At 43.4% G+C, this 27951-nt stretch overlaps 1 protein-coding gene across 2 annotated transcripts in view; it reads right to left on the bottom strand.

Annotated features, from left to right (window-relative positions):
* The window catches only part of HECW2 (HECT, C2 and WW domain containing E3 ubiquitin protein ligase 2), a 378118-nt gene that overhangs the window by 7255 nt on the left and 342912 nt on the right, over positions 1-27951 (bottom strand). For both annotated transcript variants that reach the window (XM_069733887.1, XM_069733888.1), the window contains exons 24-29: positions 14333-14431; positions 6732-6861; positions 6300-6446; positions 4900-5014; positions 2786-2871; positions 842-954 (exon numbers count right to left, since the gene is read on the bottom strand). In XM_069733887.1, coding sequence (XP_069589988.1) covers positions 842-954; positions 2786-2871; positions 4900-5014; positions 6300-6446; positions 6732-6861; positions 14333-14431 — 690 coding nt within the window. The remainder of the gene's footprint in view (positions 1-841; positions 955-2785; positions 2872-4899; positions 5015-6299; positions 6447-6731; positions 6862-14332; positions 14432-27951) is intronic.

Genomic DNA, 27951 nt, shown 5'->3' with positions numbered 1-27951 from the left:
AACTCAGCTCCTATCGATGTAAATAGGAACTGATTTACTGAGAATGGTCACTACATATTATACAAAGCCGTGCTGCTTGGGCTGTGTATACTATATATACATCCAGCAACACTGGGAGCTGCAAATAGCTGAGCGGAGGAGATGGGAAATGTCCGATTCCCATAAATGTGATATTGATAAGGATTGCTCATCAATATACAAGCCTTGGACAACATAAGGAATTATTCTAGCTCCTCATATGTTTGTACAGGGAATGTAATTTATCATAACAGAACCTTGTGGTACATATAAACATTGAAAAATAGAATTTTAATTGTAGAGTTTATATTTTTCACTGGTGCACCTCTTCTCCAAAAGTGTTAGTGGCTTGGAGTGATGAGACATGTCTGACATCTCTACCTTCATTGGGATTGTGGTATCCTGGCTATTTATCAATGATAATTGCTTGGAGTTATGGAAATCATAGGGTGGATAGACATATTAGTGATATGCAAATCATGAAAATACTCTTCAAAACATCTCACATTTATTCAGTATCGAATACGAGCGCCACATGAGAAATCCCCGCACTCACACCAGCTGTATTTCTGTGCATAACACTCATAGATTGAGATATTTTGATATTTTTTTATTTACATGATGTTAACATGTGTATAGATCTTGTGATTTCCATAATTCCGTCACTTCTCCTTCTTGGTGTTGCAGTTCCAATGTTGAGAAGTGTATATATACATACATACTGTTTTATATTAATATTACATTTACTTCTAATGTCTTGTCTGTGACTGACATTTTACTAAATGCCCAGGAAGCGATAAAGCAAACAATCTACATTAGTTACCTGGGAAGAGCTGTTATTTTTCCCCATTTTTCCACACAGAATCGTCGTGGCCCATTGCTGCCTCTGAGAGATGCAAAGCCTTCATATGGGATACTGGAGGTCCCAGTAACAAACTGGCAAAAATGGAAAGAATTAAAGATCTATAATAAAACATCTGCTAGAAAAAGATAAAAGGAATATCATCATCACATATACAGTATTTAGTATGTGTAATAGCAAGTTAGAGACAACAGCCTGACATCAGACTCTGTCATTATCACCAAATATAGCTGTTACTGGGTGCCAATATTACAGACTGATATCACAGCGGCTCATCGGGTCAGTAACAGGACTGGCGTTACTGCTAAGCCGGTACGTATTCACAGCACTTGGACCTACGGTAAATATGCTTTCACTGCCCAGGTAACCTCGTCTTTTTCTTTTAAAGCACCACAAAAGTGCTCTTTGTTTTAATTGCAGCGCTGGAGTGGTGCTACTTACGGTCCCTGACCCTAGTTTTATCAGCGCTGCTCCAGTCTCACACCGCCATCTTGTGACCGTAACGTCTGACTGAACGGGAGTCAGAGGTAACAGTCAATGGAGCTCAATGTAAGTGTGAGAGCCAGAACAAGGCCAGAACCAGGCTCTCATAGACTTACACTGAAAAGTCACCTCCGGCTCGCTCCAGTGTTTGCTGGAACAGGTCAAAAACTGCTGAAAACCGTCTGGAGCGATAGAGATAAAATGTGAAGACATTGGTGGGTGGTAAGTATAAAACAAAAGTCAGGGACCTTAGATTAGAAGCACCACCACAGCAGTGCAATAAAAACCCGCGTGAGTGGTGCATTAAATAGGAGCTACTCTGCGGTACCCAGGAGCAGCATTGTATAGAGATGAGGAGTCCAGCTCCGTTTCATAGGTCTACAGCCAGACAACACCAGAATTAGACACACGGCAGCAACAGCATGTACTGAATATACGAAAACGAAACTGGGAACAAAAGAAAGTGCAATAGGGTCTTAACTGGTAAAATAGAGGTGGCAAGGAAAGGAATCCACTCGCCTTGTATGGTTGCTACTTAGCAACATATAACTGGCATGAAATAGATATGAGCTGACGCAAGGACATCAGTCACTAGAAGGAACAAACAGTGCAAAATGATCGGGAAGGAGATGTCACTCATGCGCTGCAGAAGATTTATCCACAATGGTTTCCAACGGATAAAAAAAATATAACATTTATTGTACAGGTTTACCGGGTCAACGCGTTTTGAAGTTGCGTAGGACCTCTTCATCAGGACAGAAACCTGCTCTCTGTCCTGATAAAGAGGTCCTACGTGACCTTGACACATGATGACCCTGTAAACCTGTACAATAAATGTTGCATTTTTTATCCGTTGGAAAGCATTGTGGATTCACCTTCAGCAGCGCATGAGTGACATCTCCTTCCCGATTATTTAGCTTGTATTGAAAACTGAAAGCTACTATATAGTATTTTTTTAAATTAGCTTAATATTTTAGGAACTTGTATTTAGAGACTAAATTTTGCAGAGTAAGGGAAATATAACTGATCATTTGATCACTGTATTCTGACCACAGAGGGAGTCACGGGGGTGGAGCTGCTCTTCTGAACAGTCAAGCCGGTCAGTCCCCCTCCTGATTTGACCGGCACAAAGCTTGTGAGGACATAACTGGCCTGTGGGACTGGACAGCCTGATTGTACAGAACGGTGGCTCCATCTCTGTACTTCAGAATTAACTCATCAATCCAAGTTATTATTGCCAAATCAGGTAGAAGATCATCATTGTGAATTTGTTAACAATCCTGAATGACAGACTGGTGGCAGTTTGGATGACTAAACCCTGCAGACAGGTTCCCTATATGTGCGGTTTCTCATAACGAGCTCTGTCTGCTACATCTACTCAACTTTTCAGTTAGTAATAAAGTTTAGAAATGTGACACTTACTTGTAGCAAACGTAGGCGCTGTTCATTATTAAACCGCTCTACTGCCGCCCAGAACCACCTTATAACAATATGATTGTCATGGTAACCTAGGGGCAATAAATAGTTACCACGTCAACATTATCAACTGCAATTACAGGAAAGGATTTATTTTACATGGGAATGAGGGGTTACTGTATATTTTAAAGAAAAACAAACTCTTTAATGCTAACATACTACCCCAACTGGAGGTTAGGCGAGGTAATGAGAGTGACATTTACACTGCCAGTACTGGAATCATTTACATTCAACCTGTCAAAAATGTTCATGTTAATATTTTTTAAACAACCGCAACAAAAATGGACAGATTAGAAAATAAAGGAGTTCACAAATTTCTGTTTTTATCAAGAGACGGGATCCAGATATATATTTTTTTAGTGGAAGTCATTGGCATCAGGGCAGCCATATATCAACATAATATTTTTACATAGCATTGACAAAATGTGAACGGAGCCTAAAAGCCCCTCATTGTAATGTGTATGGTGGATTCTCACTCTTCTCTCAAACACGATACCGGAGAAAAGTAGCATGGGGCACACTGTAATTTGTTATTCAATCTTTTGGTTTCTGCAGGAAATAATCTGCCGCTAGAGATGTCTGACGCGTGTGCATATGTATGGGGGCTTAGGAATAATACAGTGGGTACGGAGAGTATTCAGACCCCTTTAAATTTTTCACACTTTGTTTCATTGCAGCCATTTTCTAAATTCAAAAAAGTTCATTTTTTTCTCATTAATGTGCACTCTGCACCCCATTTTGACTGATAAAAAACAGAAATGTAGAAATTTTTTCAAATTTAATAAAAAAGAAAAACTGAAATATCACATGGTCACAAGTATTCAGACCCTTTGCTCAGACCCTCATATTTAAGTCACCTGCTGTCCATTTCCTTGTGATCCTCCTTTAGATGGTTCTACTTCTTCATTGGAGTCCAGCTGTGTTTAATTACATAAAGTCAACTATCACTGCAGCCCTCCACCAGTCAGGCCTTTATGGCAGAGTGGCCCGAGAGAAGCCTCTCCTCAGAGCAAGACATATGAAAGCCCGAATAGAGTTTGCTAAAAAAAACAAATGAAGGACTCCCAGACTACGAGAAATAAGATTCTCTGGTCTGATGAAACGAAGATAGACCTTTTTGGTGATAATTCTAAGGGGTATGTGTGGAGAAAACCAGGCACTGCTCATCACCTGCCCAATACAATCCCAACCGTGAAACATGGTGGTGGCAGCATCATGCTATCGGGGTGTTTTTCAGCTGCAGGCACAGGAAGACTGGTTGTCAATGAAGGAAACATGAATGCGACCAAGTACAAAGATATCCTGGATGAAAACCTCTTCATAGTGCTCTGGACCTCAGACTTGGCCGAAAGTTCACCTTCCAACAAGATAATGACTCTAAGCACACAGCTAAAATAACAAAGGAGTGGATTCAGAACAACTCTGTGACCATTCTTGACTGGCCCAGCCAGAGCCCTGCCCTAAACCCAATTGAGCATCTCTGGAGAAACCTGAAAATGGCTGTCCACCAACGTTCACCATCCAACCTGATGGAACTGGAGAGGATCTGCAAGGAAGAATGGCAGAGGATCCCCAAATCCAGGTGTGAAAAACTTGTTGCATCATTCCCAAGACTCATGGCTGTACTAGCTCAAAAGGGTGCTTCTACTCAATACTGAGCAAAGGGTCTGAATACTTATGACCATGTAATATTTCAGTTTTTCTTTTTTAATACATTTGCAAAAATTTCTACATTTCTGTTTTTTTCAGTCAAGATGGGGTGCAGAGTCTACATTAATGTGAAAAAAAGAACTTTTTTTAATTTACCAAATGGCTGCAATGAAACAAAGAGTGAAAAATTTAAAGGGGTCTGAATACTTTCCGTACCCACTGTATATGATGGCCAACAAATGTAATCTTCATGTTAATGGAAACATTTTGCTCACAGATTTACATCATGGAATCAAACAGTAAAAATGTCCTACTACAATGTTCAGCATGGCTGTAAGCCAAAGCTCCACACTGAACGTGAACATGTAGCGGTAATATAACTGGACTTCGATCACAGAACATTTCTTTACCTCCTCTGTACTCTGTATTATTTCTCCAATCACCCAAATCAATCTCTGCTGTTCCCGCTATAACCAGCTCAAGTTCCCTTGCATCAAAAACGGACACCAGGCGAGCGTCTACCACCTGCAGGAGGCAATGGCAGGAAAACAGAGACCTTATAGAACATCTTACCACGGACAGCGTATATCTGTACAACCTCTGGATAGATACTTTACAATATGGATTACAAGGGAAACATTCACTCATATCCCAGCATTTCGCTATAGAATATTTCCAACAATATTGTGCAATGGACTAAAGAAACTGGCACAGATTCCCCAAAGCCATTCCATGAGAAACCTGGCAGTCACAATATGTAGCTACTTTTCGTGTGTCCATGATAGTTACTGCCAGCTCCAACAAAATGGGCAGACATGGGGCAGGACAAGGTGTTGTGACGGCCGTTCCTCAAATTCATGACATGAACCACGCTGATCTTGTAACACAGACGGCATCTGCTGCGTATGAACTCTGCTGCATACATTCCTTATCAACCTATGATGAACATGTACGACGTAGGTCATTAACAGGTTAATAATAAGCAATATGAATAACAGAATTTACCACAAATGACACTTATCACTTATACAGTATAGGTGATAAATATCTGAATGCTGGGCGACCCCCACAATCACTAGATCTTAAATCCTGTGTACTCCATTCCAAAAAAATGTACAGATAAGAGCAGGTTAATAAAAAAAGTGACAATTAAAGGGTTGTTCTCAAGTTTGGAAGATATCCCTTACCCATGGAATAGAGGGTAACTTCCCGATTACTGGGATCTGACTGCTGGGACCCACATCGATACCAAGAACCTGTGAACTATGTGGATGTAGCGGAGGTTGATCATATGTACTGCCGCTCCATTCATTTTTATGGAAGTTGTGATGAGAAGTTGAGCACAGCGCTCTGCTACTTCTGGCGGTACCATTGAGAATGAATGTACCATATGTGTGTATACTCAAATATCGCTCCATATACATAGGACTCTTTGTGGTATCCAGCAGTTGGACCCCCAGAGATTGGGACATTATACCCTATCCTCAGGATAAGGGCTAACTTACAAACATGAGAATACCCTGCTACTCCATTCAATGTCTATGAAGGCTGGTGGACATTCTGGTACTTGACTGTTTTGTAAGTCCTGAATGGAAGTGGGGCCATGCTCTATCATTGCTCCATACAGAATACGTTAGCCATGGATATGCTGTGAAGATGAACAGGGTCTTGGGACTCCTATTTTAGTGATTAGTGGGGTCCACAATGATTAGACATTTATATGATGAATGTTGGTTGAGGGATCTGTACTCTACTTTTGTCTATATTATTGGAAGTACTTTGGCTAAAATATTACAATTTATTCATTTACCTCATAAAAGCCACGCACAAGGCTTTCTGTCTGCTGTACCACTCCTCTTTCTATTCTCCATTTGACCATTTTTTCAATGTATTCTTTTTTATTCTTTTCAGTCACAACTATGTTAGCACCCCCGGGTTTGAGCTCGCGCTCTGTAATCTTGGGGGGGGAAAAAAATTGTCAGATATTTTTCATGCAGAAAAACCAAACACGAAAATTATGCAGATCTGTCACAAGACAGGCACAAATTATGCCAGCCGAAACCCACTGACTTTAATGGAGACCATGAGGTTTCCGTTATGGGGTTCGTTAATAGTAGCCATTTTATCGAAGACCAGCATCTATAAATACTGTGCATTTCCATACACAGTCGTTCGTGTGTGTATATCGATCTATTTTTTTTTTACACTCTATTCTACTGAGTGGCTTTGAAGATTTTTTTACCTGCCCAAATACTTCTTCATTGACAGTGAAAGTAAGGTCTAGAATATCATGGATGTCATTGTCCTTCATCCACTGTAGACTCTGATGGAATTCTTCATCAAGATATTCTAAGTCACTCAAATCACAAAGTCTGCAAATATATAAAGGACAGGCATGAAAATGAAGTGACAGCAGAAATCTAATATTGACAATACATAGAATGCTGGACCACTGAAAACAGGTAATACGGATTCAGTGGCCACTCACGGCCAGAGTCCAGTGTCTTGTCGAGAGCATACGAGCGTGGTTACTATTCATATAGCCTTACAGCGCAATTTAGGAAATTTATATAAGCATTATAAAATACAGAAAAGAAAAAAACTGTTGCTTTTTCACAAATTATATGTATATATATATATATATATATATATATATATATATATATATATATATATATATATATATATATATATATCTACTATATAAAGCTGAATGTGTGTGTGTGTGTGTGTGTGTGTGTGTGTGTGTGTGTATGTGTGTGTGTATGTCCGGGATTGGCATCTGCACCGTCACAGCTACAGCCACAAAATTTTGCACAGTCACACGTCTGGACCCCGAGAGCGTCATAGGCTATGTTGTGAGGCAAAATTTTAACCCCGCGCGTTTCAATTCACCAAACAATTTTGCCCTTATCTACATAATGGGGAAAAAAGTGAAAGGAAAAGTTTTGGAGGCGTCGCAGCTACAGAAACAAAATTTTGCACAGTCACACGTCTGGACCCTGAGAGCGTCATAGGCTATGTTGTGAGGTGAAATTTTAACCCCGCGTTTTCCAATTCACCAAACTATTTTTCCCCTATCAACATAATGGGGAAAAGTGAAAGGAAAAGTGTTGGAGGCAAATTGACAGCTGCCAGATGTGAACAAGGGGGACTTAAAGAATGAGAGCGATGGCGCAAAAGAGTATATACCGTACAGTTGCTAAGGTGGGGCCCCGACATGGGATACTCACCACACACGGGGATATGAACACACACACAAAATGCGCCACACACTACCACGTGCTTGAACACATATACCACCCTCAGCACACCTTTCACCACACATACACCAACCTCGCCACATAAAAGTCGAAACACAAGTCGCCGCTCAAAACTCGCCACGCGCAAAACTCGCCACATGCAAAAACTAGGCTCACGCAAAACTCGCCACAAGTGCAAAACTCACCTCATGGAAAACTCGCCACACGCAAAACTTGCACACGCGGAAAAATTGCCACATGCACAAAATTTGCAACACATGCAAAAGTTGCCTCACACGAAACTTGCACATACTCAAAAGGCACCAGACATAAAACTCACCACGCGCAAAACTCGCCATGCGCAAAACTTGCTGCACACAACTTGCTACACTAACCTGTCACATGCAACTCGACACACAAAAAGTTGCTACACGCATGTTGCCACACAAAACTCATCTCACAAAAGTCGCTACATGCATGTCGCCACATGCAACTCAACAAACACAACTTGACAAACGAAACTCGCCCTAAAACACACACAAGTCTGGTAAGACCAACAAATGTACCATATAGGAAATACAGCAGCTGTCAGTCACATGATCTGTCTATTATGTGTATGTGTGAGCTAATATATACTGCCAGGGGGAGGGCTTCCTGTTGGCTGAGGATTTATCAGGCTGCCAAATTATCTTACAAATACTGAGGTAAAAATACTGAGCAAATAACGTGTTAACGAGGTCTAATACAGGAGATCACACAGGTATATACTATATACAGGGGAGATGACACACAGATATATACTATATACAGGAGAGATGACACAGGTATATACTATATAGAGGAGGAGATAACATACAGGTACATACTATATACAGGAGGAGATGACATACAGGTATATACTATATACAGGAGGAGATGACACACAGGTATATACTATATACAGGAGCAGATTACCTACAGGTATATACTATATACAGGAGGAGATGACATACAGGTATATGCTATATATAGAAGATGACATACAGGTATATACTATATACAGGAGGAGATGACACACAGATATATACTATATACAGGGGAGATGACACACAGGTATATACTATATACAGGAGGAGATGACATACAGGTATATACTATATATAGAAGGAGATGACACAGGTATATACTATATATAGGAGGAGATGACATACACGTATATACTATATATAGGAGGAGATGACATACAGGTATATACTATATACAGGGGAGATGACACAGCAGGTATATACTATATACAGGGGAGATGACATACAGGTATATACTATATACAGGAGATGACATACAGGTGTATACTATATACAAGGGACATGACAAACATGTATATACTGAGGTGAAAATGAGAGGTGTGAGGTGAAAATGAAAAGGTGTGAGTGCAAAATGAGAGGAGTGAGGGAAAATAGTGTAGTGATCGGAAAATGACAGATGTGAGGTCGAAATGACAAGTGTTAGGGGGGAATGAGAGGAGTGAGGGAGAAAATGAGAGGTGTGAGGGAGAAAATGAGAGATGTGAGGGGGAAATTTAAAGATGTGATTGGGAAAATGAGAGGCGTGATGGGAAAATAAGAGAAGTGACGTGCTATAACTAACCACAGATATTTACTATGCCCAGGCAACGCCGGGCTCTTCAGCTAGTATGTATATATATGTATGTATATACAGTGGGGCAAAAAAGTATTTAGTCAGTCAGCAATAGTGCAAGTTCCACCACTTAAAAGATGAGAGGCGTCTGTAATTTACATCATAGGTAGACCTCAACTATGGGAGACAAACTGAGAAAAAAAAAATCCAGAAAATCACATTGTCTGTTTTTTTAACAATTTATTTGCATATTATGGTGGAAAATAAGTATTTGGTCAGAAACAAACAATCAAGATTTCTGGCTCTCACAGACCTGTAACTTCTTCTTTAAGAGTCTCCTCTTTCCTCCACTCATTACCTGTAGTAATGGCACCTGTTTAAACTTGTTATCAGTATAAAAAGACACCTGTGCACACCCTCAAACAGTCTGACTCCAAACTCCACTATGGTGAAGACCAAAGAGCTGTCAAAGGACACCAGAAACAAAATTGTAGCCCTGCACCAGGCTGGGAAGACTGAATCTGCAATAGCCAACCAGCTTGGAGTGAAGAAATCAACAGTGGGAGCAATAATTAGAAAATGTAAGACATACAAGACCACTGATAATCTCCCTCGATCTGGGGCTCCACGCAAAATCCCACCCCGTGGGGTCAGAATGATCACAAGAACGGTGAGCAAAAATCCCAGAACCACGCGGGGGGACCTAGTGAATGAACTGCAGAGAGCTGGGACCAATGTAACAAGGCCTACCATAAGTAACACACTACGCCACCATGGACTCAGATCCTGCAGTGCCAGACGTGTCCCACTGCTTAAGCCAGTACATGTCCGGGCCCGTCTGAAGTTTGCTAGAGAGCATTTGGATGATCCAGAGGAGTTTTGGGAGAATGTCCTATGGTCTGATGAAACCAAACTGGAACTGTTTGGTAGAAACACAACTTGTCGTGTTTGGAGGAAAAAGAATACTGAGTTGCATCCATCAAAAACCATACCTACTGTAAAGCATGGTGGTGGAAACATCATGCTTTGGGGCTGTTTCTCTGCAAAGGGGCCAGGACGACTGATCCGGGTACATTTAAGAATGAATGGGGCCATGTATCGTGAGATTTTGAGTGCAAACCTCTTCCATCAGCAAGGGCATTGAAGATGAAACGTGGCTGGGTCTTTCAACATGACAATGATCCAAAGCACATCGCCAGGGCAACGAAGGAGTGGCTTTGTGAGAAGCATTTCAAGGTCCTGGAGTGGCCTAGCCAGTCTCCAGATCTCAACCCTATAGAAAAACTTTGGAGGGAGTTGAAAGTCCGTGTTGCCAAGCGAAAAGCCAAAAACATCACTGCTCTAGAGGAGATCTGCATGGAGGAATGGGCCAACATACCAACAACAGTGTGTGGCAACCTTGTGAAGACTTACAGAAAACGTTTGACCTCTGTCATTGCCAACAAAGGATATATTACAAAGTATTGAGATGAAATTTTGTTTCTGACCAAATACTTATTTTCCACCATAATATGCAAATAAATTGTTAAAAAAACAGACAATGTTATTTTCTGGATTTTTTTTTCTCAGTTTGTCTCCCATAGTTGAGGGCTACCTATGATGTAAATTACAGATGCCTCTCATCTTTTTAAGTGGTGGAACTTGCACTATTGCTGACTGACTAAATACTTTTTTGTCCCACTGTATATATATATATATATATATATATATATATATATATATATATATATATATATATATATACACACTGCTCAAAAAAATAAAGGGAACACTAAAATACCACTAGATATCTCTGCATGAAATGTTCCAGTTGCAAATTTGTATTCACTACATAGTGGAATGTGATCAGGACAATAAAACATAGCAATATTCCATGGAGGTCTGGATTTGGAATGATACTCAAAATCAAAGTGGAAAATCAAATTACAGGCTGATCCAACTTCAGTGGAAATGCCTCATGACAAGGAAAAAATGCTCAGTATTGTGTGTAGCCTCCATGTGAATGTGTGACCTCCCTACTGTACAACGCCTGGGCATGCTCCTGATGAGGTGGCGGATGGTCTCCTGAGGGATCTCCTCCCAGACCTGGACTAAAGCATCCGCCAACTCCTGGACAGTCTGTAGTGCAACGTGACGTTGGTGGATGGAACAAAACATGTCCCAGATGTGCTCAATCCGATTCAGGTCTGGGGAACGAGCGGGCCAGTCAACAGCTTCAATGCCTTCATCTTGCAGGAACTGCTGACACACTCCAGCCACAGGAAGTCTGGCATTGTCCTGCATTAGGGGGAACCCAGGCCCAACTGCACCAGCATATGGTCTCACAAGGGGTCTGAGGATCTCAACTCGGTACCTAATGGCAGTCAGGCTACCTCTTGCGAGCATATGGAGGGCTGTGCAGCCCTCCAAAGAAATGCCACCTCACACCATTACTGACCCACTTCCAAACCGATCATGCTGAAGGTTGTTGCAGGCAGCAGATCGCTCTCCACGGCATCTCCAGACTCTGTCACGTCTGTCTCTGTCACCTGTGCTCAGTCTGAACCTGCTTTCATCTGTAAAGCGCACAGGGCGCTAGTGGTGAATTTGCCAATCCTGGTGTTCTGTAGCAAATGCCAAGCATCCTGCACGGTGTTGGGCTGTGAGCACAACCCCATCTGTGGACATCGGGCACTCAGACCATCCTCATGGAGTTAGATTATAATCATTTGTGCAGACACATGCACATTTGTGGCCTGCTGGAGGTCATTTTGCAGGGCTTTGGCAGTCCTCCTCCTGTTCCTCCTTGCACAAAGGCGGAGGTAGCAGTCCTGTTGCTGTGTTGTTGCCCTCCTATGGCCCCCTCCACGTCTCCTGGTGTACTGGCCTGTCTACTGGTAGCGCCTCCAGCCTCCAGACATTACGCTGACAGACACAGCAAACCTTCTTGCCACAGCTTGCATTGATGTGCCATCCTGGATGAGCTGCACTACCTGAGCCACTTGTGTGGGTTGTAGAGTCCGTCTCATGCTACCACGAGTGTGAAAGCACAACCAACATTCAAAAGTGACCAAAACATCAGCCAGAAAGCATTGGTACTGAGATGTGGTCTGTGATCCCCACCTGCAGAACCACTCCTTTATTGAGGGTGTCTTGATAATTGCCAATAATTTCCATCTGTTGTCTGTTCCACTTGCACAACAGCATGTGAAATTGATTGTTAATCAGTGTTGCTTCGTAAGTGGACAGTTTGATTTAATAGAAGTTTGATTTACTTGGAGTTATAGTCTGTTTAAGTGTTCCCTTTATTTTTTTGAGCATTCACTGACCGTTAGGCCCCTTTCACACATCAGTTTTTTGCTATCAGTCACAATACGTAGAATTTTGAAAAAAACAAATCCGACAACTGATGCCGTCGGATCCGTTTTTTCCCATAGACTTGTATTAGCGACAGATTGCCACACGTTTCATCCGTCGTTCGCCGGATCCGTTGAAAATTGTTTGTCCGGTGGCCGGAGACAACGGACAAAGTAACGTTTTTTTGTGTATGTCGAAAAATCGGACAGTGACAGATCCGTCACCATCTGTCGTTTGCTCGAATGGAAGCCTATGGGTGCCGGATCCGTCAAATTATGGAATCCGGCGACGGATTCCGTTTTTTTTTTAAACTGAGCATGCTCCGCTTTATCTAGAATCCAATTAACCAGATCCGCTAGTCGGATCCGTCGAAAAAACAAATCCGTCGCATCAGTTTTTCACAATCTTCGAGCCAACAGATTGTGACTGACGGCAAAAAACTGATGTGTGAAAGGGGCCTTAAAGGGTTGTCTCATCAAGACAGATCAGGAGTGCACCACTTCCATTGTTTAAAGAATTGTCCTTACTTTGAGGTTTTGAAGGACGTTACCTAAACCTCTGCAAAGAGGAAACATTTTTTTCTCGTGATGATTTTCAGGAGCACACCTCTCCCCTGCTTCTCAGCTTCCCGCTTGCCGAGGATGGTGGACTCCTGAAAAATGGTTACATGAAGAAGCTGGGCTGTAGTCTCCTGCAATCTCTACTCTGATCTGCTGAGGGAGCTTACCCTGAAGTAAAATAGTGTCCTTTGTCAAAAAACAAACAAACCCACAGGCAGATACTTTTATAACATTGAATAACATCATGGAGGCGTCCGATTGGCTCCAAATTTATTGTACAACAGCACAATGACCCTAAACATACAAAGTCATTAAGGACTATCTTCAGCATAAAGAAGAACAAGGAGTCTTGGAAAGGGTTATATGGCCTTCACAGAGCACTGATCTCAACATCATGAAGTCTGCTTGAAATTACATGAAGTGGCAAGCCTACATCCATAGAAGGTCTGTTGTTATTTCTCCAAGATGTTTGGAACAACCTCCCTGCTGAGTTCCTTCAAACACTGTGCACAAGTGTACCTAGAAGAAGTGATGCTGGTTTGGAGGAAGAGAGGTCACACCAAATATTGATTTGGTTTAGATCTCTTTCTTGTTCATTCACTTTGCATTTTGTTATTAGATAAAAAGAAATCCTTGATACTATTTTTGAAAGCTTTTTTACTTTGTAGCAATTTTTACAAATATTCAAGCATGCTGAAGACAGACACTATTATCACACGAGTGCGCTGGGATAATACGTTGTCCACTCATCACTGCTCGTAACCTCCTCAGAATGGATATCTGATGTTTTTAAGACCAGCAGTGCTTCTAAAGATACCTTACCCTCCCCCCTATTTCCTTACAGATGTACATGTGCCTGCTTAATTGTAAAGGGTTGAGGAATATGTTGGCCCTATATAAATACAATTATTCTAATTATTTTCTCAATTTTTTCATGATGGAAAAGGCACAGCGCACATTGCTTTCATTTCATCATTACATTATCATACAAATTACTAACATTGCACTAAAGTTATTTTCCAAATGTTCCTATTTGCAAAAAAAAGTAGTAATTAGTCATTTACACAGTAAACTTATAGTAAACTTACATTCGAAGAAGGGCTTTATAAAATGGACGTGTAAAGAAGGCATCTAACAAGTACTGATGTATAAGAGCGAGACCCAAGATACGACCACTGAATCTAAACCTGGAACAACAACACATTTTTAGTGTTCATTACATGAGAGAATAGTGTGCAACGACACCGCGTCGAAAAAAAGCAAAACATATCTAACGCTGGGATTACACACAAAGTTCTGACTGATATTACAGATAATGACATTATAAAAACCAAACTGGACATTTAGACAAACAGATATTTTGTTAGAACAGAACTAATTCTCATCCATTCTGATGATCCTAAAAGAAAACCTTTCTATTGCTTATAACAAATTTCTTACAGATTTCAAGTACTCGTATATATGCTATAATTAGGGCAGATCAGTCACCAGATTTCACAACACAGACTACATACATTATTGAATTAATCCTAGACCATATAAGGCTGGTGAACTTACTTTGAAAATATATGGTAGAATTACTGAAGTTAGAAATTAAGTTCCCAAAAAGTTGGGACGCTGTGTAAAATGTACAGATAGCAAAGATGCAATGATTTGGAAATCTCTGATAGTCATATTTTATTCACATCCTAATATAGACCATATATCAGAAGTTCAAAGTTAGACCGTTTTCCATTATCATTGAAAAACTTAACCTATTCAGAAATTGATGGCAACAACACATCTCAAAAAAGTTAGGACAGGGTTAACAAAAGACTGAAAAAGTAAGTGGCACTAAAGAATAATATCTGTAGGGTCAATTTTTAACTAAGTCACATGAATGTGTATTAAAAGAGCATGTTAGAGAGGCAGAGTCTCACAGAAGCATAGATGGTCGTAAGTCACCAATCAGAATAACTGCATCTAAAAATTGTAGAACAATTTAAAAAAAAAAATGATACTCAATGTGAAATTGTAAAGACTTTGAATATCCCACAATCTACAGTGCATATTATTATCAAGACATTCAGAGATTCTGGAGAAATCCATGTGCACAGGGGACCAGGCCAATAGTAAGTCCTGGAAGGTTGTGAATTAAGGGCTCTCAGACGGCAATGCATTAAAAACGCGCATGATTTGGTTGTGGAAGTCACTGCATAGACTCGGGAATATTTCTAGACATCACTGTCTGTGAACACAGTTCATTGCTTCAGAACAACATATGTTGCCATCCAGACATCGTCTATTTCAGGGAAGGCCTGGCATACTGCAGGAAGACCATGCTAAACCACATTCTTCATCAGGGCAGTGTAGTTCCGCAGAAGAGTTCGGGTGATGTATCGGCCGCCTGCAGTCCAGACCTTTCACCAATAGAAAACATTAGGAGCTTTATGAAGACAAAAAATCTAGCAAAGACGACCCAGGACTATTGAGCAGCTAACATTCATCTCAAAGCCGCCAACAATAGTTCTCCTCACTTCCCAGATATTTACAGACTGCTATTTCTCACATCCACCATGCATATCGCAGGAGAAAAAGAGGCATAGGCAATCAATATTCTATTTAAAAACAACAATTTATCTGACATAAATACTTAATAAAACAAGACAAAGGAATTTTACAAAAATTGCTACGGGTAAAACAAAAACCAGAAACTATTGGGAAGCCAATACGGCGAAACGGTGCTGTTGGGGTGGATAAAGGGTATCCAGGCCAGGACTAATAAGTAAAATGATCTATGGGGTTATGGGCAACAATGTTTAACAAGGCACTTTTAGCACTTGGCACTTTATATAATATCATGCTATGAAACTCATTATGAAATGGCTTTTATGATAATAATTGATTTACTTTAGCACTAGGCACTTTCACTAAGTATTATCTAGTGAGCAATACTCTGTATAGCAGTGCTTCATGAAATATATGGTGTTCCATTCCCTATAGCCTCTGTTTTTTGTTTTACCCTTAGCAATTTTTGTAGAATTCACTTGTCTTGTTTTATTATTTATTGCAAATAAATTGTTTTTATATAGTATATCAATTGCCTACGCCTCTTTTTCTCCTGCGATATGCATGATGGATATGAGAAATAATAATTATTTGGAGGTGGTGATTCCACTGTTGGACTTTTAACCCCTTCAAGACCCAGCCTATTTTGACCTTAAAGACCTTGCCGTTTTTTGCAATTCTGACCAGTGTCCCTTTATGAGGTAATAACTCAGGAACGCTTCAACGGATCCTAGCGGTTCTGAGATTGTTTTTTCGTGACATATTGGGCTTCATGTCAGTGGTAAATTTAGGTCAATAAATTCTGCATTTATTTGTGATAAACACGGAAATTTGGCGAAAATTTTGAAAATTTCGCAATTTTCACATTTTGAATTTTTATTCTGTTAAACCAGAGAGATATGTGACACAAAATAGTTAATAAATAACATTTACCACATGTTTACTTTACATCAGCACAATTTTGGAAACAACATTTTTTTTTGTTAGGAAGTTATAAGGGTTAAAATTCGACCAGCGATTTGTCATTTTTACAACGAAATTTACAAAACCATTTTTTTTAGGGACCACCTCACATTTGAAGTCAGTTTGAGGGGTCTATATGGCTGAAAATACCCAAAAGTGACACCATTCTAAAAACTGCACCCCTCAAGGTACTCAAAACCACATTCAAGAAGTTTATTAACCCTTCAGGTGCTTCACAGCAGCAGAAGCAACATGGAAGGAAAAAATGAACATTTAACTTTTTAGTCACAAAAATTATCTTTTAGCAACAATTTTTTTATTTTCCCAATGGTAAAAGGAGAAACTGAACCACGAAAGTTGTTGTCCAATTTGTCCTGAGTACGCTGATACCTCATATGTGGGGGTAAACCACTGTTTTGGCGCACGGCAAGGCTTGGAAGGGAAGGAGCGCCATTTGACTTTTTGAATCAAAAATTGGCTCCACTCTTTAGCGGACACCATGTCACGTTTGGAGAGCCCCCGTGTGCCTAAAAATTGGAGCTCCCCCACAAGTGACCCCATTTTGGAAACTAGACGCCCCAAGGAACTTATCTAGATGCATAGTGAGCACTTTGAACCCCCAGGTGCTTCACAAATTGATCCGTAAAAATGAAAAAGTACTTTTTTTTCACAAAAAAATTCTTTTAGCCTCAATTTTTTCATTTTCACATGGGCAACAGGATAAAATGGATCCTAAAATGTGTTGGGCAATTTCTCCTGAGTACACCAATACCTCACATGTGGAGGTAAACCACTGTTTGGGCACATGGTAAGGCTCGGAAGGGAAGGAGCGCCATTTGACTTTTTGAATGAAAAATTATTTCCATCGTTAGCGGACACCATGTCGCGTTTGGATAGCTCCTGTGTGCCTAAACATTGGCGCTCCCCCACAAGTGACCCCATTTTGGAAACTAGACCCCCCAAGGAACTAATTTAGATGCCTAGTGAGCACTTTAAACCCTCAGGTGCTTCACAAATTGATCTGTAAAAATGAAAAAGTAATTTTTTTTCACAAAAAAATTCTTTTCGCCTCAATTTTTTCATTTTCACATGGGCAGTAGGATAAAATGGATCATAAAATTTGTTGGGCAATTTCTCCCGAGTACGCCGATACCTCATATGTGGGGGTAAACCACTGTTTGGGCACTCGGCAGGGCTCGGAAGAGAAGGCGCGCCATTTGACTTTTTGAATGGAAAATTAGCTCCAATTGTTAGCGGACACCATGTCGCGTTTGGAGAGCCCCTGTGTGCCTAAACATTGGAGCTCCCGCACAAGTGACCCCATTTTGGAAACTAGACCCCCCAAGGAACTTATCTAGATGCATATTGAGCACTTTAAACCCCCAGGTGCTTCACAGAAGTTTATAACGCAGAGCCATGAAAATAAAAAATAATTTTTCTTTCCTCAAAAATGATTTTTTAGCCTGGAATTTCCTATTTTGCCAAGGATAATAGGAGAAATTGGACCCCAAATATTGTTGTCCAGTTTGTCCTGAGTACGCTGATACCCCATATGTGGGGGTAAACCACTGTTTGGGCGCACGGCAGGGCTCGGAAGGGATGGCACGCCATTTGGCTTTTTAAATGGAAAATTAGCTCCAATCATTAGCGGACACCATGTCACGTTTGGAGAGCCCCTGTGTGCCTAAACATTGGAGATCCCCCAGAAATGACACCATTTTAGAAACTAGACCCCCAAAGGAACTAATCTAGATGTGTGGTGAGGACTTTGAACCCCCAAGTGCTTCACAGAAGTTTATAACGCAGAGCCATGAAAATAAAAAAAAAAATTATTTTCTCAAAAATGATCTTTTAGCCTGCAATTTTTTATTTTCCCAAGGGTAACAGGAGAAATTTGACCCCAAAAGTTGTTGTCCAGTTTCTCCTGAGTACGCTGATACCCCATATGTGGGGGTAAATCACTGTTTGGGCACATGCCGGGGCTCGGAAGTGAAGTAGTGACGTTTTGAAATGCAGACTTTGATGGAATGCTCTGTGGGCGTCACGTTGCGTTTGCAGAGCCCCTGATGTGGCTTAACAGTAGAAACCCCGCACAAGTGACCCTATTTTGGAAACTAGACCCCCAAAGGAACTTATCTAGATGTGTGGTGAGCACTTTGAACCCCCAAGTGCTTCATAGAAGTTTATAATGCAGAGCCGTGAAAATAATAAATACGTTTTCTTTCCTCAAAAATAATTATTTAGCCCAGAATTTTTTAATTTTCCCAAGGGTAACAGGAGAAATTTGACCCCAATATTTGTTGTCCAGTTTCTCCTGAGTACGGTGATACCCCATATGTGGGGGTAAACTACTGTTTGGGCACATGCCGGGGCTTGGAATTGAAGTAGTGACGTTTTGAAATGCAGACTTTGATGGAATGCTCTACGGGCGTCACGTTGCGTTTGCAGAGCCCCTGATGTGCCTAAACAGTAGAAACCCCCCACAAGTGACCCCATTTTGGAAACTAGACCCTGAAAGGAACTTATCTAGATGTGTGGTGAGCACTTTGAACCCCCAAGTGCTTCATAGAAGTTTATAATGCAGAGCCGTGAAAATAATAAATACGTTTTCTTTCCTCAAAAATAATTATTTAGCCCAGAATTTTTTATTTTCCCAAGGGTTACAGGAGAAATTGGACCCCAAAAGTTGTTGTCCAGTTTCTCCTGAGTACGCTGATACCCCATATGTGGGGGTAAACCACTGTTTGGGCACACGTCGGGGCTCAGAAGGGAAGTAGTGACTTTTGAAATGCAGACTTTGATGGAATGGTCTGCGGGTGTCACGTTGCGTTTGCAGAGCCCCTGGTGTGCCTAAACAGTAGAAACCCCCCACAAGTGACCCCATTTTAGAAACTAGACCCCCCAAGGAACTTATCTAGATATGTGGTGAGCACTTTGAACCCCCAAGTGCTTCACAGACGTTTACAACGCAGAGCCGTGAAAATAAAAAATCATTTTTCTTTCCTCAAAAATTATGTTTTAGCAAGCATTTTTTTAGATTCACAAGGGTAACAGGAGAAATTGGACCCCAGTAATTGTTGCGCAGTTTGTCCTGAGTATGCTGGTACCCCATATGTGGGGGTAAACCACTGTTTGGGCACACGTCAGGGCTCGGAAGTGAGGGAGCACCATTTGACTTTTTGAATACGAGATTGGCTGGAATCAATGGTGGCGCCATGTTGCGTTCGGAGACCCCTGATGTGCCTAAACAGTGGTAACCCCTCAATTCTAACTCCAACACTAACCCCAACACACCCCTAACCCTAATCCCAACTGTAGCCATAATCCTAATCACAACCCTAACCCCAACACACCCCTAACCACAACACTAACCCCAACACACCCCTAACCCTAACCACAACCCTAATTCCAACCCTAACCCTAAGGCTATGTGCCCACGTTGCGGATTCGTGTGAGATATTTCCGCACCATTTTTGAAAAATCTGCGGGTAAAAGGCACTGTGTTTTACCTGCGGATTTTCCGCGGATTTCCAGTGTTTTTTGTGCGGATTTCACCTGCGGATTCCTATTGAGGAACAGGTGTAAAACGCTGCGGAATCCGCACAAAGAATTGACATGCTGCGGAAAATACAACGCAGCGTTCCCGCGCGGTATTTTCCGCACCATGGGCACAGCGGATTTGGTTTTTCATATGTTTACATGGTACTGTAAACCTGATGGAACACTGCAGCGAATCCGCAGCCAAATCCGCACCGTGTGCACATAGCCTAATTCTAAATGTATGTGCACACGCTGCGGAAAACGCTGCGGATCCGCAGCAGTTTCCCATGAGTTTACAGTTCAATGTAAACCTACGGGAAACAAAAATCGCTGTACACATGCTGCGGAAAAACTGCACGGAAACGCAGCGGTTTACATTCCGCAGCATGTCACTTCTTTGTGCGGATTCCGCAGCGGTTTTACAACTGCTCCAATAGAAAATCGCAATTGTAAAACCGCAGTGAAATGCGCAGAAAAAAACGCGGTAAATCCGCCATAAATCCGCAGCGGTTTAGCACTGCGGATTTATCAAATCCGCAGCGGAAAAATCCGCAGAGGACCAGAATACGTGTGCACATTCCTAACCCTAACCCTAGCCCTAACCCTAGCCCTAACCCTAACCCTACCCCTAACCCTAACCCTACCCCTAACCCTACCCCTACCCCTAACCTACCCCTACCCCTAACCCTACCCCTAACCCTAACCCTACCCCTAACCTTAACCCTATTCTAACATTAGTGGGAAAAAAAAATTTCTTTATTTTTTTATTGTCCCTACCTATGGGGGTGACAAAGGGGGGGGGGTCATTTATTATTTTTTTTATTTTGATCACTGAGATATAATCTATCTCAGTGATCAAAATGCACTTTGGAACGAATCTGCCGGCCGGCAGATTCGGCGGGCGCACTGCGCATGCGCCCGCCATTTTGGAAGATGGCGGCGCCCGGGAGAAGACGGACGGGACCACGGCTGGATCGGTAAGTATGATAGGGTGGGGGGGGACCACGGGGGGGGGAATCGGAGCGCGGGAGGGGTGGAACGGAGCGCGGGGGGCGTGGAACGGAGCACGGGGGGGCTGGAATGGAGCACGGGGGGGTGGAACGGAGCACGGGGGGGGTGGATCGGAGTGCAGGGGGGGTGATTGGAGCACGGGGGGGTGATTGGAGCACGGGGGGAGCGGACACGAGCACGGGGGGGAGCGGAGCACAGGGCGGAGGGGAGCCGGAGCAGTGTACCGGCCAGATCGGGGGGGTGGGGGGGCGATCGGAGGGGTGGGGTGGGGGCACACTAGTATTTCCAGCCATGGCCGATGATATTTCAGCATCGGCCATGGCTGGATTGTAATATTTCACCCGTTATAATGGGTGAAATATTACAAATCGCTCTGATTGGCAGTTTCACTTTCAACAGCCAATCAGAGCGATCGTAGCCACGAGGGGGTGAAGCCACCCCCCCTGGGCTAAACTACCACTCCCCCTGTCCCTGCAGATCGGGTGAAATGGGAGTTAACCCTTTCACCCGATCTGCAGGGACGCGATCTTTCCATGACGCCGCATAGGCGTCATGGGTCGGAAAGGCACCGACTTTCATGACGCCTACGTGGCGTCATGGGTCGGGAAGGGGTTAATATGTATAAATTTGCAGATTGCTGCACAAAGAAGGGGGTATGCTACAGAATGTCAGACATGATCCTGTCCCAACCATTTTTGAGAGGGGTTGCCTCCATCCATCTCTAAATGAATGATTATTTCTTAATAAAATGTAAACCTATCTACTGTTCACCTTCTGATCTGTGTCCTGTGTTTAGTTGTGAATAAAATATTACTATAAGATTTCCAAATCGTTGCATCCTTGTATTCCTTAAATTTTACACAGTGTGCCATCTTTTTTGGAACTAGGGTTGACTTAAAATGAACATTTTGTAAGTGGACACATGAAATGCTTGTTTTTATTTTATTATTATATAGCAATTCTGGCAGGTATTCTTAAAGTACGGTAAGTACACTAGCCTCTTCAGGCTAGAACAATCTTTTAAACAATGCATGAGTTTGTATTATGAAATGTGGAGACTGTCACACTTTAAATCCAACACCCAAGTTTAGAATGATATTGGTGAGACTTGAGAGAAATTGGTCAGATATGTGAATATGTAAAGGCATCCGTATTGTATGAAATGTACATTTTGTTATGACATTATTACTATAATAGCAACAATTAGTAATGACATTTAAAACGCAAGATGAAGTTCCAAGATAAGGTGGTTATGTAGCTACCAATGCACGTTTTACACTGTATGAACAAAAGTATTGGGGCACACCTCTTATTTATTTCATTTGGTTTTATTCAATCCCATTGCCACAGGGAACCTAACATGAAGCCTCTAGCTATGAAGTCTGCCATTACAAAGAATAGTAATTATTAGTGATGAGCAAGTGTACTCGTTGCTCGGGTTTTCCTGAGCACGCTCGGGTGGTCTCCGAGTATTTGTAAGTGCTCAGAGATTTAGTTTTCGTTGCCTCAGCTGCATGATTTACAGCTACTAGCCAGGCTGAGTACATGTGGGGGTTGCCATTATACAGCATGGAGCACTATGTGGGACCATTATACTGTATAGAGCACTATGTAGAGCCATTATATTGTATGGAAGGCAATGCAGGGCCCAGTTATACTCTATGGAGGATTATGTGGGGTCCATTATACTTTATATAGCACTTTTTGTGACCGCTATACTACATGGAGGGCTATGTGGGGATTACAGTTGGAGAAACATACTGCGATGGGGCCACCATTCTTTGTTTGGGGGATTGAGGGAGAGCGGTATAGAAGGGTCATCATACCGTGCATGTGGAGGATACTGTGGAGGAATTCACTGTAGGGGTATCAAACAGAGTTTGGGGGTACTTTTGTTTGCATCATACTTTGTAAAATAAAATATTGAAATAATCTATTAATTAGAATGTACTTTCTTGTGAGACAGCACCTTTAAGTTTGTTATGAAAAAGTTAATTGTTATATTTGATAAGGAAAAGCGTCCTCAGTTGTAGATTTTTTTTAAAATAAATATTAAGGTTGGCCCGCAACTTTTTAATGTTGTCCCTTTGCGTATTTCAGTTTGACATCCCTTAACCAGTGGCGTAGGAAGGGGGGTGCGGGGGGGGCGGTCCGCCCCGGGCGGCACAATGCTGGGGGCGGCCGGCGCTGCAGGAGAAGAAGATAAAAAAAAAAAAAAAAGACGCCCCTTTAAATCTTCGGGCGGCGCCGTCCGCCGCCACGACCAGGGCCAGCTCCCCCCACCCCCGGGTCCCGCCCCCGCCCCCCGCTCTATACTCACCTCTCCTGGTTCCTGCGGCGCCGGCAGCTGCAGCGTCCTCTGACTCTGCGACGTCTCAGAGCAGAGGGCGCGATGACGTCACTACTGTGCGCGCCGCTCTGCCTCTCTGTCCTGAGCGTCGCAGAGCCGGAGAGACGCTGACTGCACCGGACCTGCGCTGGGAACGGGAGAGGTGAGGATTTTACTTTTTTTTTTTTTTCTTTATGTCTGACTGTCTGGGGCTGGGGCAATGCTGGACACACTGGGGCAATACTGGAGACCATGGGGCAGATTGCTGGACACACTGGGGCAGTACTGGAGACCATGGGGCAGAATGCTGGACACACTGGGGCAATACAGGAGACTATGGGGCAGATTGCTGGACACACTGGGGCAATACAGGAGACTATGGGGCAGATTGCTGGACGCACTGGGGCAGTACTGGAGACCATGGGGCAGAATGATGGACACACTGGGGCAATACTGGAGACCATGGGGCAGATTGCTGGACACACTGGGGCAGTACTGGAGACCATGGGGCAGAATGCTGGACACACTGGGGCAATACAGGAGACTATGGGGCAGATTGCTGGACACACTGGGGCAATACAGGAGACTATGGGGCAGATTGCTGGACGCACTGGGGCAGTACTGGAGACCATGGGGCAGAATGCTGGACACACTGGGGCAATACAGGAGACTATGGGGCAGAATGCTGGACACACTGGGGCAATACAGGAGACCATGGGGCAGATTGCTGGACACACTGGGGCAATACAGGAGACTATGGGGCAGATTGCTGGACACACTGGGGCAATACAGGAGACCATGAGGCAGATTGCTGGACACACTGGGGCAGTACTGGAGACCATGGGGCAGAATGCTGGACACACTGGGGCAATACAGGAGACTATGGGGCAGAATGCTGGACACACTGGGGCAATACAGGAGACCATGGGGCAGATTGCTGGACACACTGGGGCAATACAGGAGACTATGGGGCAGATTGCTGGACACACTGGGGCAATACAGGAGACCATTGGGCAGATTGCTGGACACACTGGGGCAATACAGGAGACCATGGGGCAGATTGCTGGACACACTGGGGCAATACAGGAGACTAAGGGGCAGATTGCTGGTCACACTGGGGCAATACTGGAGACCATGGGGCAGAATGCTGGACACACTGGGGCAATACAGGAGACCATGGGGCAGATTGCTGGACACACTGGGGCAATACTGGAGACCCTGGGGCAGATTGCTGGACACACTGGGGCAATACTGGAGACCCTGGGGCAGATTTCTGGACACATTGAGGCAATGCTGGAGACCCTGGGGCAGACTTCTGGACACACTGGGGCAATGCTGGACACTGGGGCAGATTGCTGGACACACTGGGGGTAATATACTGGACACACTGGGGCAATGCTGGACACTGGGGGTAATATGCTGGACACACTGGGGCAGACTGCTGGACACACTGGGGAAAGGCTGGACACTGGGGCAGATTGCTGGACACACTGAGGGCAGATTGCTGGACACACTGGGGGTAATATGCTGGACATACTGGGGCAGATTGCTGGACACACTGGGGGTAATATGCTGGACACACTGGGGCAGATTGCTGGACAACATGGGGGTAATATGCTGGACACACTGGGGCAGATTGCTGGACAACATGGGGGTAATATGCTGGACACACTGGGGGCAGGACTTGGGGCATGATTGGAGACACGGGGCAGGATTGGATCATGGGGCAGGACGGATACGATGGAGGCTGGTGGGGCAGGATGGGGAGATCATATGGGGTAGAATGGATACTCATGAGGGCAGGATACGACAACATATGGCTGGAGCCAGGAATGAGATAAACGGGGCCAGGGTGGGGAATATTATTACCATAGGGGATAATTAAGGGATATTGTTACTGCAGTGATGTATTTATTTTATTTTTTGAGTATACTGTTTTAAATGGGGGGGGCGGTCCTGTTACTGTGCAGAGTGACACTATATCACCTTTTTTTCTTCATGTGATGTAATGTAGAAGTTGTGAAAAATTAAGTAATGTGTTCTGCAAGCGGAGCTCGAGATAACTGTGTTATTTCCTGCAGAAACGAGTCCTGGCTGGAAGGAATGATGGCGGTCTGTGCTGGATGAAAGATGAAGGAATTCACCTAGAGACGTCACTGGTGAGTCAGTGTTACCTATACACTGACACTATACACTGTATACTATATAGAGGTCCTGTGTATAATGTCACCAGTGATCTCTGTATTACCTCTACACAGACACTGCATACTAAGTACAGATCTCCTGTGAATACTGGCACTTATGGTGATAGTATTGTGGTTTTTTTTTTATTACTGATCAGTATTGTAGTATTCAGTCACTATGTGGTGGTAATATGTGGTCTGGAAATGGTGCGGTGGTATTTGTCCCTTGTATGTAGTATTATTCGGTCACTATGTGGCCTGGTCATGGTGTGGTGGTATTAAGTCACAGGTGTGGCATGTGGGGGTGACACCATTAGGCCCAGTTTAAGTTCTACAAAACAGGAAAACCATTTTTGGTAACCTTTGTGTGTATTGAGCTGGGGGGGGGGGGGGGGCGCCAAACTCGGGATCAGCCCCGGGCGGCAAAAGCTCTAGCTACGCCTCTGCCTTAACTAGAATAAAGATTGTGAGCTAGGCTTGTTCATCTAACATCTGTGTCTGACTTCACAAATGCTCTTCTGGATGAATGGACAAAAAGTCCCACATACATACTCCCAACATCTTGTAGAAAGCCTTCCCAGAAGACAGGAAGCTGTTTTAGCTGTAATGGGGGAACCGACTAAATGAATGCCTATGGATTCAGAATGTGAGGTGAGAAAAGCTCCAATAGGCGTCCATATAATGTACTTTAGAACTATTTACTCAGATTTCATATTGAACTATTGACTAACTAGTGTTATACCTGGTTTTCATTAATATATCTGATGCAAAGAAATAGCAATAATCACGTCCATAATAAGTGCAAAAGATATAAAATGTACAGAATACATAAAAAGAGTACTTAACCATATCAGAGGAAATCTAAATGTAGCAAAGACATACAAAATAAAAAGTCAGTAATGAATCCCATTATCCCTGACTAATGTTATACTATTCTACCTCATATTGCAATTATAACTGAGAAACACATGAAGACATTTTCTATGTGTCCCATGAGTCACCTATTTTAACTCTTCCCCGTCTCACTATTATATGTCTGCCTGTCAGATAAGTAGCTGCTGCAGGAGCCTCCCCCTCTGCCTGTCAGATAAGTAGCTGCAGGAGGGGCCTCCGCCTCTGCCTGTCAGATAACTAGGTGCAGCAGGAGCCTCCCCCTCTGCCTGTCAGATAAGTAGCTGGAGCAGGAGCCTCCCCCTCTGCAGGTCAGATAAGTAGCTGCAGCAGGGGCCTCCCCCTCTGCCTATCAGATAAGTAGCTGCAGAAGGGGCCTCCCCCTCTGCCTGTCAGATAACTAGGTGCAGCAGGAGCCTCCCCCTCTGCCTGTCAGATAAGTAGCTGGAGCGGGAGCCTCCCCCTCTGCCTGTCAGATAAGTAGATGCAGCAGGAGCCCCCCCCCCCCCTGCCTGTCAGATAAGTAGATGCAGCAGGAGCCCCCCCCTCTGCCTGTCAGATAAGTAGATGCAGCAGGAGCCCCCCCCTGCCTGTCAGATAAGTAGATGCAGCAGGAGCCCCCCCCCTGCCTGGCAGATAAGTAGATGCAGCAGGAGCCTCCCCCCTCTGCCTGTCAGATAAGTAGATGCAGCAGGAGCCCCCCCCTGCCTGTCAGATAAGTAGATGCAGCAGGAGCCCCCCCCTGCCTGTCAGATAAGTAGATGCAGCAGGAGCCTCCCCCTCTGCCTGTCAGATAAGTAGATGCAGCAGGAGCCCCCCCCTGCCTGTCAGATAAGTAGATGCAGCAGGAGCCCCCCCCCCCCCTCCCTCTGGCTGTCAGATAAGTAGATGCAGCAGGAGCCCCCCCCCCTTGTTTGCCTTTTTGCAGTAGGACACAACGATTGTTAATAAGTATCTGGATAAACCAAAGTACCCTGAATCCACATTTCACATTATTGTAAATGAACAATATAGACAACAATGTCCCAAACTGTGAACAAGGACTAGATGGCTCCATCACTGCTATTTGCTAAAGCCGACCACTAAGCGCAACCCTTGTAGTGAAGGCTCATTCTGTCATCAAACCCTTGCACTTTGTTTAGCAGGCAGAACAATGGAGGTGATAAGAAGGATACTAAAGCCCCCGTCACACATAGCGAGATCGCTAGCGAGATCGCTGCTGAGTCACAAGTTTTGTGACGCA

This window comes from Ranitomeya imitator, chromosome 7 (assembly GCF_032444005.1).
Source record: "Ranitomeya imitator isolate aRanImi1 chromosome 7, aRanImi1.pri, whole genome shotgun sequence".
In the NCBI taxonomy this organism is placed as follows: domain Eukaryota; kingdom Metazoa; phylum Chordata; class Amphibia; order Anura; family Dendrobatidae; genus Ranitomeya; species Ranitomeya imitator.
This window is presented reverse-complemented; position numbering and strand designations above follow the sequence as displayed.